Raw genomic sequence first — 12,735 nt, 5'->3', positions numbered from 1 at the left:
AGAACAGCAACGAAATCTAAACACGAGCCACACGTGGCATAACCATTTCTGGTTGTTTAGGTTTTTTTTATTTAAAATTACAGATAATAGACCACAGTTGGGGGGGCCTTGATTACACATTTCCACACAAATTGTAAAATACAGGATTAAATATGGTGCATATTAATTATTAATCCAGTTCTGACTGTTAGTAATGTTGGTTGAAGACAAAATCAATTCCAACCTAAGAGAATTATCTAATCGGATCAGTTTTGGATAAAATGTTTGTAAGATATTCATCTGGTTCCATGAAATTTGATAAAAATAAAACGCTCTTTCACTAAATACACCCACAGCTAGGAGGTAGAAAGACATCTTTATTAACTTGCGTCATTTCTGAGACATGGGGCTTTCTGACAATGTCAGTAAAACTAAAGAGAGAATACACTTTATTGTTAGATAGGCACAACCTAATTTGTACAAGATGGCAACATTATTTGTGGAAAAATACCCTTTAGGGTGAAATCAAAAGAAAGCCTTTCATTTGAGATCTGAAAACTGTTTTACAAATGAACTTTCAAGCACAACAAACATTTGCAATTTAGCATGTCTTAAATCAGTTACCAGTTCCCTTGATGGTTTAACGTTTCTTTCATGCAGTGCTCCCGTTCTGAGGGAAAGCTGCAAGTCAAATTAACTGCACTAATGATCTTCCTCAAAGTTTTATACGTTTAGGATAAAGGTGGAATAATTCTCCTCCTTACTTCCATACACAAGAGTGGACTTCATAAATGTATTCACAGACCTCTCACTCTATCCCCCACCATTCTGCAAACAGCAGAGCCAAGTCCAGTGGTAGTTTGAGAAAGAGTGGGAGGAATGTATGTGAAGATGCAAGAACCATCTGCTGAATCATCAAGCCGGCCCCTCCGTGGCCCATGTCACAGCTGGTTAGGTGGGAGGCTATCACTGGGGCAGCTGCAGCAATGTGCCCTGTCCTGACGGCAGGTAAGTGACATTGCGGGAGCGTGAGAGCTGGAAGGCGATATCTTCCGCTGCCTCCAGCTTTCGGAGCTCCACCAAACCATCACCGGCTTCCATCAGGGAGTTAGCGATGAGCAAGGCGGCCTGAGAATCCCCTTCTGCTGAAATGATGGCAGCCTGCTTCTGTTGCTCGGCCTAAAAAAACGTACAGAAAAATGTCTGATTTAGACTGCTGAGCTTCCCCGAGGAGAATGCATATGAAGGTTTGCTGAACATGTGTAGTAATACCTTTTCTACAACAAAACGGGCCCTCTCTGCTTCCTGCTGGGCCACCTGCTTCATCTCAACAGCCTCTGTGAATTCTTTACCAAAGGTCAAGTGTGTCTAAAAGAAGAATTGTGAATTAGTATGGAGTTGATACAAAAAAAAAGTGACATTGTTGAAAAGTTTAGAAGCAGCTTCCTACCAGTGATACATCGTCCAAGATGAGTCCGAAGGTGGAAGCTCTTTCCGTGAGATCCTCACTGACCTGTCGAGACACGAGCTCTCTCTGGGTGATGAGCTCCCCAGCATCAAACCGAGCCTGTAAGGAAAAAGATGCTTGACTGAGTGATTATTCCAACATTAGAAAAAAAATCTTTGCTTCCTGGCTCTTAAAGGCTCACCACAACAGCCTTTAAGACCTCTGTGGTGATGGACGGTAGCACCCTCTCGTCGTAATCCTCGCCGATGCTGGTGAAGATGCGGGGCAGCTGATTCGTCACCGGCCGGAAGAGGATACGCAGTGTGATGTTAACATTCTGCAGATCTGCAGAATAAATGGTTCAAAGTGGTTTATAGAACATAACTTAACCATGAGTTTAAGACATCATGTCATGAGTGCATTAGCTCTTCTTTTTTTTGTATAGTTTAAAAGGATTTGTAGAAACACACAGCCTGAGAGTTTCATGTTAAATCTGAGAAAAACATTGCGTTTTTTTTGGGGGGGTCTGCTCCATCTTCCCAACCTGCTGTGGCCACAGTAAATAGCTTCCATTACTAAGTTCAGTTCTGATGGAGGTTAAAGGGTTGTGGTTCCTTTCCACTGTCGCCATGTGTTTGTTTAGAAGAGACTTTTACAAAGTCAAGGCCTTGATGAAATTTCCTGAAGAGATATTTTTTCCTCACCTGCATTATATTATCGGTAAAACTGAACTGGAAGGTATGTAATTGGTTTTGATTCTACCTACATGGCTGTATTGATTGTTCCAAACTAATTTTTAAAAAAAATTAATTAATTGAATTTAATTTATTTAAATAACACACCTTTGCTGCCAGTGATGACAGGCACGTTGCGTGGACGGGATCGACAATCAAAGATGATGGGCTTCTGAACCCAAGGAATGAGGAAGTGTGTTCCTTCACCGACGACTGCATCCTGTACACCTCTGAACCTGTCAAATATGACAGCCCGATGTCCTGCATCAACTGTAAAGAGAAATATTGCCATTAATACATATTATGCATATAAATTATATATTACATGCTTTCTAACTAACATAGCTGGTTACGTTTCTTGAGGTAAAAGAATTAGCTATAATCCCAACATGTCAAAAACTGATTACTTCAAAAGACCAATTTATGCTTTCTCTAATAAACAAAAACAATGCATATGGTCATTCGCTCATCAAAAAGCTAATGTCTTGTAAACTTGATATTGGAGCATGTGAGTGAATTTGTTGACTTATTTAACTCTTAATTGCTTTGGTCGAATACAAATTTTCTTTTCAGTTTACTTAACATGCGTCAATTCTTACCCAGGGAAGTTTTGGACCCACTTTGAGAGATAATGATTTTGAGACCTTCTGTAAATTTTTGCAGACCATTTTGATCATAGTTAAATCAAGTGATTCTCATGCAGATTAAATATCTAATATAAATATGCATGTAGGAAAGAGGAAAAAAAGAGACAATCTAGTCAAGTGAGTGGGCTGACCAAAAAAAACAACCAAGTTCAGATCATAATGACTAAATTTATAGAATAGGTTCCATTACTACAGTACATTGTTTTTAATGTACTATATGCCAGATGTTCCCTTATCTAAATATTAACAAAGCTGTCCATGTGCAGGACTCACCGTTGAAGAGCGCGGAGTTCACGACACCTCCACCAACAGCAAGGGCGAGCCCCAACTTTCCGATAGACTCAAACAGCTTGGCCATGACCACAGCAGCCTGCAGGTGAAAACAAGGAATGATTCGGTGACCCAGACACACCTGCAACTTTACTAGTATGGCACGCTATGTAAACCAATTAAGTCTTTGTTGAAATCCTTAAAAAGCCACCGTTAATCCCTTCACTGCAGGACAAACAAACAGTGGCCTTGGTTGATGCCAACCAAGGCTGTAGGGTACAGCTAATTTAGCTCATCATTAGCTAGCTTTAGCTTAGCTATTAGCAGTGCATTGAGAGAGCTAGCAAATTCATACAAGATTTAAATATGTTGCTTCACCAAAGCAACTAAGACGGTATTAAGTGCAGTGCTGTTGAAATGTATCAGTAAAATGTGTGCGGCTTAAATCTTAACAGCTAGCAGTTAGCTTTCGCTGATGGAGATAAGACAGTGGAAACTCGTGCTCGTCTTACTCAACCCCCGGCGGGTCAAAGCAACCGTTTAACAACACAGTTATTGCACAAAAAACGTTAATTTAGAGAAATCATGACTGTTACACTAAGGTTTAACTTAACAGTTTTGTATTTTTTGTGTTCTGATTACAATATGTGTCATAACTAACCTCAGTTTGCTCCAACGACTGTGACCTCCACCGGACACGACGTACAACACATGAAATATTTCACTCACGGCGCCTGCGCACAGCGAGTCACAACCTGCCTTCTGATTGGATAAACCGCACACGGTTCTCTGCTTCGTCGAAAACTGCGGAAGAACACATTTAATGCACCACTGCAATACCGCCACCTAGTGGCTTTCTGTGTTAGGGAAATAAAAATACACAAATAAATAATCAATTGATCAATGGCTGATGGATGCCTTTATTTTATGTTTTTTTTAAAAAAAAACAAACATAAGATATGTTTTGTTTTTATTCCTGCAGGTGTCCACGGTATAATCCTGGTAGAAATAAAGCATTAAAATGATTTTGTGTTAACTTTTCTTAAGAAAGCTCATCAAGCTTGAGCTATTGTTACGATTTACTATCAAAATAAGTCATACTTTTTGATTTAAAAAGTTGATGGTGGAAACAGCCTGTTGTGGTCTGTGGAAATACTATACATGTTGAACAGTCAGGAGCTCCGAGATTTCTAAATCATGGTGTTTTTCTTATCCTGCTCTACAAAGGTTAACCCTTCACTGTATGTCCGTGATACAAACAAGAAAACCAGATTTTAAAATGTTGGTTCCAAGAGAAAGACCTGAACTGTGAAGTGAAAAACTGTGGGTTGGTTTTCAGGACCTTACAAAAATCATCTACAAAACTTACTGTACCTGAATAAATAGTGTCTAAACTTTTACACCCTCAGTGGTGTAAAGGGGAGGGTTGCTGGTGCCTATCTCCAGCTAGCGTGCCGGGCGAGAGGCGGGGTCACCCTGGACAGGTCGTCAGTCTGTCACAGGGCAACACAGAGACACACAACCATGCACACACACACCTAGAGACAATTTAGACAGACCAATTAACCTGACAGTCATGTTTTTGGACTGTGGGAGGAAACCAGGGTACCTGGAGAAAACCCACCATGCACAGGGAGAACATGCAAACTCCATGCAGAAAGACCGGGGCCGGGAATCGAACCCAGAACCTTCTTGCTGCAAGGCAACAGGTCTTACCAACTGCGCCACTGTGCAGCCCTAAACTTTTACACTGTTTACACAATTGCAAAACTATAATGTGATCAAATAAATTCAGTCGTTTCCTGTCTTACTTTGAATACTGATTGGTATTTTGTTTAATAATAAAAAGAACCACTGACTGTCATTGTTTTGCAAAATACACATAATGCAATTGTCACCAACATGAGCGTGGTATGCTTTTATTTTCGCGTAGCAACAAAATTAGGACAATAAGAAACTTTCTGATCACATCATCTGCAAACTCTCCGTTATCACTTACTTTAAAATGTATCTTCTTTATTTCAGTAGAGACGATAAAACGGTTGAAGCACCAACAAACATCTGGATGAAGCAGCTCTAACCTGCTCCCATACTCAGAGCAACGACCTTTGGTTGCCCCCTAGTGGGAAGAAACCAAACAAAACATACTTAGTTTCGCTTTTCCTCCTCTTCCCGTGAAGAGTGTCGAGCTCATGAAAGTTGTCGAGAAAAGAGAAATCAGCGTGAAATACATGCAAGGTCAGTAATGTTTACATTCAAGCGAGATCCGCAGCGCTACGCCGAATAGTTTTCATCGTTTGCGTTGCGATCTGATTCAGCCGAGATGTGCCTGATTTATTTACTTCCTTGACACTCGCCTCTGAAATGTGGCCTGTTCTCTTGTTATGGGGTAATTACGCGCCTCTTACTGATTTCTGCGAGCAGATTTGACGCCAAAACTCTGAAATCAATATAAGTAGAAACAGTACAAGCCGAAGCAGGTGGAATGTCTGAAAAGCTTCAGTACGTGCAACGAAGTAGTGCTGAATTCAGTCAAAGAGCAGCAAACTAGTTGACAATCGGTTGGTGGGGAGAAAGAAGACGAAAGGAGGGGAACATGGGGGCGAGGGGTTAATAGCTTTGTGCATCTTTTTAAATTATTTTTATTCAAGTAAGCGTCAGACAAGGGGGATTGGCTCTAAAGAAGAATAAATAACCAAACGTCACACGTTTTGGCTTCGTAAAAATTAAATATAATACACCATTGCCTTATAATCTCTTCAGCTCTTCTTTAGAAGTAAAGATGATTAAAAACCCACCGACGTGAAGTTGATTGCCATTTTTTATTTGCCGATTTATACATATAACGTTGATTAAGATAGATTTTCTTTTTGTGTATTGATGTAATGTCCTTGTAAACCCAGGAGAGGGCGATATAATCTGACATATCTTTGTTCCTGAATGTAAGGGTGGGGTCCCCACATAGAAACCCCTATAATTAACAGAGGCGTGACACTTTTATTTTTATTTTTTCACCATCAACCATTATTATTCACAATCAACGTCCCTCCAGGAAAACGTATTTTTGATTGGCTGTGCTGCATCATTCTCATATAGAAAGTTTCTCCCACTGAGCAGTGACCGTGTTTCTTCCAGCAGATGGCAGAAGCGGGCAGGATTGTCCGGGTGAGCGGGCTGCCCACGGAGCTGGAAGATGACAGGCTGAAAGACAAGTTACTCATTCACTTTCTCAGAGCCAGGAATGGAGGAGGGGAAATAGACCATGTCACGATTGTGAAACCAACGCCATTATCTGCTCTCATTACCTTTGAGGACAGTGCAGGTCAGTCGGTCGAAGTGTTTTCTTGAATAAACAAAAACAAACCAATAGCACCTTGCTTAATTCCATTTGGTTTCAGTGGGAAGGATGCTGCTTGCAAAATGTACCGAATAAGTATTCATCAGTATTTTTACCTGCACATAGTAAAAACAGAATTTTGCCCATTTGCTGGTCAGCATATGAAATAAATACATCAACAGTGGCCTTAAGAGGAGGACTTGTTGCTGCTCACCAATGTAGGAGGCGTTTTAAGACAATCTGATGACAGTGACTCTGTGCCACCAGATGAACTCTTGAGTCAGATTTGCAATACTTAGTAAAAGAACTGTACAGCCCTCACTTCATTTCCCCAGCAGAAAGCCTCCTTTCTGTAAAATGAATATGGCAACACAATTTGGGTTAACAAAACTTGACCTGATTGAACCACAATATTTCTCCAACAAAGTCACTTGATCCAGTTTAGCAAGAATGGAGATTCTTGACCATAACGCATTGCTCCATGTTTGGAGAAAACCAAATACCTTACAAGTTGCGGAGGGATGATGATTTGGGTTAATTTTGCAGCCACAGAACCTGGAACCATTCTAGCCTTTGAAAAGACCGTTTACTCCTCTCTATACCAAACTATTGAGTCATATTTGAGGCCTGGTAGGAAAATCTTTGTCATATCCCCAAACACAGCAGGATATCTACAAGATACAGACTGGAAATAGTCAATGTTTTTCAATGGCCCAGTTCATGTTGCTATCTACATGATTGAAGCTGTGCAGAAACAGTTATTCTCTAATCACAATGAATTTATCCACATTAATATGAGAGACTGATAAAGCTAGACAGAAAACAACTATTTCTATTGCTGCTAAAGGGGATTCTGAAATCCATTTAACCATTGGGATGTACTTTACTTCTTCAATCACAGCTTTTCCACTTTAACTTCATCTTTGTTTAATAAATAATCACAGTATTGCATCTGTTGTGTGTTATTGTGCACTTGAAATGAGTAAATAATTGCAGGTCCTAATAAAGATAATTTTTATTATTTCCTGACACATAAAACTCCACCCAAGTCTCTCAGCTCAATATAAATAATTTCCCATCTATCAAAATTTAGGTGCATCCATTTACATAGCATCAGTACAGCCTCTAGACTGTCACCAGTGATTTAAACTGAGCTGAAATGCCTGTATGCAAGTCAGTGGAGCAGCCAATGCCAGAAACGCTTAGTCAGGGTGCTTTTCAGACTCTGATTGATTTCCTTCCAATGACCCCTCTCACACAGTGGCACAGAGAATTGTTCAACGATCTCGGCACATTCTGGAAATAGATGGGAAGAAGTACAAACTCGATGCTTCAGAGAGCCCAGGAAGCTTGGACCCAGACCAGGTACAAAATATTACAATTTTGTACAGTATGTCAAGTAATTCAGTAAGAAGGGTGAACTTTAATTGTGTTGCTTTGGGGTTTTCAGGTTGTCTTAAGCTTAACAGCAACGGTTGACTACAGCAGACTTCCTGGGGGAATCAACGTACTAAAAAACCTTCGTAAAAGTCATCAGGATGTCCAGATAAAGTCCATTGCTACTGAGATGTGTTGCACACTGGTTGGCTCGTACTATAAAGTGCAGGCTGCTTTGGCCGAACTACTTGGTCCCGGATTCTCAGAAAGCAAAGACTCAGGTCCAAATGCCTCCAGCAGGACTTGGTCATTTCAGACATCACAGAAACCTCAAGTGTCAGAAGATCAGAGCAGAGAACCAACCAGGCAAGAGGAACACAGAGAAGTCAAAGATGACACTGATGTTTCAGCAAAGGGGGAGAACGTCACTTCAAACAGAAATCATGCACTTGGTGGTGATGACTGGGAAACTGCCAATCACTCAGATAGCGCAGCTCGGCGGTCTCCAACTGCTTTCATAGAGGAGTCCTCTTTGATTGTGGATGCAGACGTGTTCCAGTATCTGGAGAAGCACTGCAAGAAGGAATACCAGCAAATCCTCAGTCAGTTTGGTGTTGAGGTGGTGAGCGAAACAAATCAGGGCCTGACCACTCTGTTTTTGCAGAATGCTGATACAACAGCGGTGGAAGAGAGGCAAGAGGGCATGAAACTAGCTAAACAGGCAATAAGTCGACTTTACCACGAAAATGAGGCAAAGATTTGTCGAGACCAGCTCCCTAAAAATATACTTCGCCCCAGAGGAGGACTGCAAAGGGAACTGGAAAACGTAAGTGCAAGATATCCAAAACTTCTTCTGAATGAAGATGAGCAGAATATTTACTTTATTGGTAGCAACAAGGATGTAGTGGATGCCAGATACTCTCTTCTAATGGGCCAGGAGGAAGTTAGAAATAAAAAGGAAGGTGTTGCCAGTCTTCTTAATTTTCCTTCATATAATTTTGGCACATCACCTTTTCATGCTGATGAGGAGCGACTACCCAAGACTATGCCGCCTACTGAAGGACAGTTGAATGAAAGGATAGATCGGCTGCAGATATCTGAGGAAGATGAACTAAGAACTGATGGAGCAAGAAGGTATAAGCTAGCTGCTCGGTTTAAAGACTCAGGACTTTCCGTTTTAGGCGGCTTTCCCTTCCGTCCAAATTCATCACCCAGCAGGCAAGCACACCAGGAACCGATTCTGGGGCACGATGTGCTGTCCGGATCAACAGGGATTTCTGGTGAAGGAATTTCTAGAGCAGCAGCCCAAAATACCGGAGGGGACATATTGTTCAAAACCGCACACACATCTTCTCCCTCTTTATTCTCACCGATTAAAACCTCTTTAACTACAGATATGATAGATACCCGACCAAAAAACTTAGCAGCTCCGTTTGCTTCAATTCCTTACAGCCTTCCAAAAAGCAGTGCACTTCCACCTTCAGAGTCTGGATCCTCTTTAAAGCGAGCCAGTAGTTTCTCAGGGACACCTCAACAGAAAGCTCAAATCTTGGGCCAGAAGAGCCAAGACGATTCCAGCAAACCTACAGTCGGAGTCCGCGAGCGGTCTTCCAGCTTTAGTAGCCAGACAGTGAGGAATAAACAAGAAGCCCATCATGAAGAGATCTCAGTTTCCAAGATTATGTGGCAATACATAAAGGAGGCCTACAGCACCCGGGTGGAGGATCTCACGTCTGATCTCCAGATGAAAGAGAACTCCTCTGAGGGCAATCAGAATTTGACTGTTATCTTAAGAGGGGCTGATTCGTCCAAAGTGAAATTATGTCGGGAACGTCTACAGAAGCTTGTTGACTTAGTCAGTGGTGACTTCTCAGTTCAGGAGCTGCGCTTGTCGGAGTTGGGGGTTTCTAGTACCAAAGATGAAACCTTACAGGCTTGTTGCTCTGAAGTGCGCAGCCGCTTCAAGAAGGTTGTCATCCACACGATGAAGGAAAACTTGTATCTCGTTGGTCCAGAAGAGCTGTGCTCCCAGGTTGCTGCTACGCTGAGGGAGGTATTTTCTAAAGAACCTGAACAGCACGACTTCTCCGACCAATTTTTACCATTGAATGCAACCCAAAGAAGAAAACGAGCCCCAGACAGTACGTATCAGGTGCTGTCCACCCAAGCTGGCATCATTGATGGGAACAGTGAGAGTCATAAATGGAAAACAACCTATGGTAGAGACTTTGGTGAGAAGGGGCTTGTGAATGGATCAAATAGCCAATCATTACCGAAGAAAGAGAAAGTCTCCAAGGAAAAACAGGATGGAAACACAGTTGAAAAGAATCCTTTGAATGGTGAGAAAGAGAGAACATTACAGGCTAACCAGCAGGATTCTACAGAGCATACACCTGCAGAGACCCAGAGCACCTCAGAGAAGTCCAGGTCAGGTCTGGACGAGCAGACCTGTTTTTGTGGGAAGGACAAGACAACATTGGTGAGGACCAAGTGTGGAGTCACATTGTGCCCAGAGTGCCTGGAGAAGTTGCACTCCTACTGCAAAGTCTGCAATGAGGAGGTAGAGCAGACACCTCAAGGCATCTGTGGTGAAATGAAGAAATCCAAACTGAGCATGAGTTTACCAGGTCAACACAAGGGCGGCGTTATCAAGATCACTTACCGCATTCCTAATGGTATCCAAGGGGTGAGTAGCCTACTTAGAATCTTACGTCGCTTTTATCTGATAAATAGCTTGTGTGTTATCTTTTAGAGAGTCTGATAGGGCTTTCACTGTTACTGAGAAAGCAACCAAGACAAGGACGCTACTCAAAACCTGCATTTCCAAAGTAAAATAGACCTAGATTCCTAGATAAATATAGACTGCTTTTACAAGAAAAAAAAAGACCTTTAAATTTTTTGACAGTTTAGCATCAGAACTTTTCACAAGCTAAGAGATGGATACAAGTTTCATCCAAGGTTCCTAACTATGTAAAAAAAAAAAGAACAAAAAGTGTTTTAAGTTTCTTCCTATATTGGCGTTTGAACATAACTCATAACACCAATGTCCTATTTACTTGACTTGCAGCCCACCCAACAGGATTGATTAAACTGTTTTGCAGTGACATATTTTTCCCTGCAAATCAGTTCAACTAGCGCTTTCTAATGTGCTAATGCATATTAATTGACAAACATAAAAACATAGAAGCTAGTACTGTTATGCTGTCATGTAACATTACAAATCTTTAACAAAATGAATCTTTCATCCAGTCCATTTAGCGGGGTTAGATAATTGTTATCGAAACTACCAGTGCCCAAGAACAGGAGATTCTTAAAGAAACGGGGACAAATCTCAAGTTGTAAAATAAATTTCTTTTAAGTTATATTTGATATGTTAAGCCTTTTTATTACAACTGATTACAACATGGTTACTTGATTGTGCTATTAAAAGGGACTACTTGCCTAGGAAATACATTATACTATCCGTTTAATTAAAGGTCTTGAGGCTTTTGCCAGAAAATTGGACCATCTCTGGGTCTATCAGTTTGGTTTAGGTTAATTCTAAACCAAATCAACAGAAACATTGAACTAATTTGATTATAAAAGGGATTTCTTTCACAGGTTTACCCAAAGTGTCAGTGACCGCAAATGGGTTATAGCTATTTCATTAGTACTGTGCTATCAATTGTATATCTTAGCACTTTGGTTCTAATGTGATTTATCTTCGATCAGGAGGGTCATCCATCACCTGGAAAACCATTTAAGGGGGCGGCATTCGAAGCCTACCTCCCAGACAATGAAAATGCGAGGAAGCTGCTTCCCCGGCTGGAAAAAGCCTTCAGGGGGGGCCTCACCTTCACTGTGACAGGCAAAGGGACAGAGGCCAAGGTCGTCTGGGGCTGCATCCCACACAAAACCAGCTTATATGGAGGCAAATCTGAGTCAGTGAATGCAGTTTGAATCTCCAGGTCACTGCTGTTTATTGACAAATCTGGGCTAATTTGTTCTTATTTTGTCTCTTGCAGGAAAGGGTACCCAGACTCCACCTACTTGACACGTCTGTCCAGCATCTTGACTTCCTATGGGATTGCGTAGCCATCAGCAAGGTCCAAATTGAAAAATTACTGAGAAGAAACTTTTACACATACGTTTTAAATATAATTTCAACTGTATTAGTCACTTGCCTTATTGTATTAGGTTGTAAAATGTCCGTCATTCCTTATTTATCTATGAATGTAAATAACAGAATTGAGAATGGAAATAATATGTATATATTTTTAGATTTTTTTTTAACTAATGGCTTTTCTTTTAAGAATGTGCTTGAATCTCTGAATGTTTAATGTCCCGATGCCACAGTTTGGATCATTTTATACAGCATTTCTGAACTTTTCTTTTTTTACCATTTCAACTAATTCAGTTTTTATACAAGTGTATTTCTATGGTATGATGTGCACCTCACTATAAAGATAGGCACTTTGGAGCATTCTGTATGGGTTTAACCACAATCCATCTAGCTATTTGCAAAATACTGGAGGGTATAAATATAAATAAAAAGAGCACATTTCCTGACTTTTTTTATGCGTTTTTTATTAGTCCTGGAAAACATGTAAGGCATATGGTAACATTACACACTGAAGCGTTACAAGCTCTAAAGGCCATGTGGACAGCATGGCACCACGCGGTAAACCCAGAGTCAAGCACAGAAGCAGCATCAGTTCAAAGGGTTTAAAAAACAAAGACGGGACGAGGAGTGTGTGTTTTTCTGTTTTGCTTTTCTCTTTTTAACCCAAAAAAAAAAAACATCAGCGCGAAGGGAATGTGGAAGTCACCTGTTGGGTATCCGCTGTAGAAATCGACCAGAGCTAACAAGAGGAGGGTTGTGAAGTGAGTTTTTGCGAAGCGTTCCCAGAGATAGGTTAAGATGCCACACGGCTTTACCAGCTGGCCTTGGCAACGCCTGTGCTG

General features: G+C 41.0%; 2 protein-coding genes across 2 annotated transcripts; one reads left to right on the top strand and one right to left on the bottom strand.

Moving 5' to 3' along the window:
• Positions 1-336: 336 nt before the first annotated feature.
• phb (prohibitin) lies at positions 337-3,865 on the bottom strand. Its single transcript, XM_008416996.3, has 7 exons — positions 3,739-3,865; positions 3,081-3,177; positions 2,269-2,430; positions 1,629-1,771; positions 1,430-1,546; positions 1,252-1,347; positions 337-1,158 (listed from the first exon to the last, which is right to left on the bottom strand). The coding sequence occupies exons 2-7, from the start codon at positions 3,163-3,165 to the stop codon at positions 946-948; spliced, it is 816 nt and encodes a 271-aa protein (XP_008415218.1). The 5' UTR covers positions 3,166-3,177; positions 3,739-3,865; the 3' UTR covers positions 337-945.
• A 1,330-nt stretch (positions 3,866-5,195) lies between these two features.
• On the top strand, positions 5,196-12,339 carry LOC103469365 (uncharacterized). The gene is made up of 6 exons (XM_008416997.3): positions 5,196-5,315; positions 6,216-6,399; positions 7,676-7,779; positions 7,865-10,477; positions 11,503-11,711; positions 11,796-12,339. The coding sequence occupies exons 2-6, from the start codon at positions 6,216-6,218 to the stop codon at positions 11,863-11,865; spliced, it is 3,180 nt and encodes a 1,059-aa protein (XP_008415219.2). The 5' UTR covers positions 5,196-5,315; the 3' UTR covers positions 11,866-12,339.
• The last annotated feature ends 396 nt before the right edge of the window (positions 12,340-12,735 follow it).

Source organism: Poecilia reticulata, chromosome 8 (assembly GCF_904066995.2).
Source record: "Poecilia reticulata chromosome 8, P_reticulata-male-v2, whole genome shotgun sequence".
NCBI lineage: Eukaryota > Metazoa > Chordata > Actinopteri > Cyprinodontiformes > Poeciliidae > Poecilia > Poecilia reticulata.
Note: the sequence above shows the minus strand (reverse complement) of the source record. Positions and strands in the feature narration are given on the sequence as shown.

Bases quoted from the DNA above. Each gene is read 5' to 3' on its own strand.
- LOC103469365 (XM_008416997.3), top strand. From the start codon at position 6,216: ATGGCAGAAGCGGGCAGGATTGTCCGGGTGAGCGGGCTGCCCACGGAG. The intron at 6,400-7,675 runs GTCAGTCGGTCG...CCTCTCACACAG, and splicing joins TACCTTTGAGGACAGTGCAG to TGGCACAGAGAATTGTTCAA. The intron at 7,780-7,864 runs GTACAAAATATT...TGGGGTTTTCAG, and splicing joins GAAGCTTGGACCCAGACCAG to GTTGTCTTAAGCTTAACAGC.
- phb (XM_008416996.3), bottom strand. From the start codon at position 3,165: ATGGCCAAGCTGTTTGAGTCTATCGGAAAGTTGGGGCTCGCCCTTGCT. The intron at 1,772-2,268 runs GTGTGTTATTTA...TTTATTCTGCAG, and splicing joins TGTCATCACTGGCAGCAAAG to ATCTGCAGAATGTTAACATC. The intron at 1,547-1,628 runs GTGAGCCTTTAA...TTTTCCTTACAG, and splicing joins AGGTCTTAAAGGCTGTTGTG to GCTCGGTTTGATGCTGGGGA.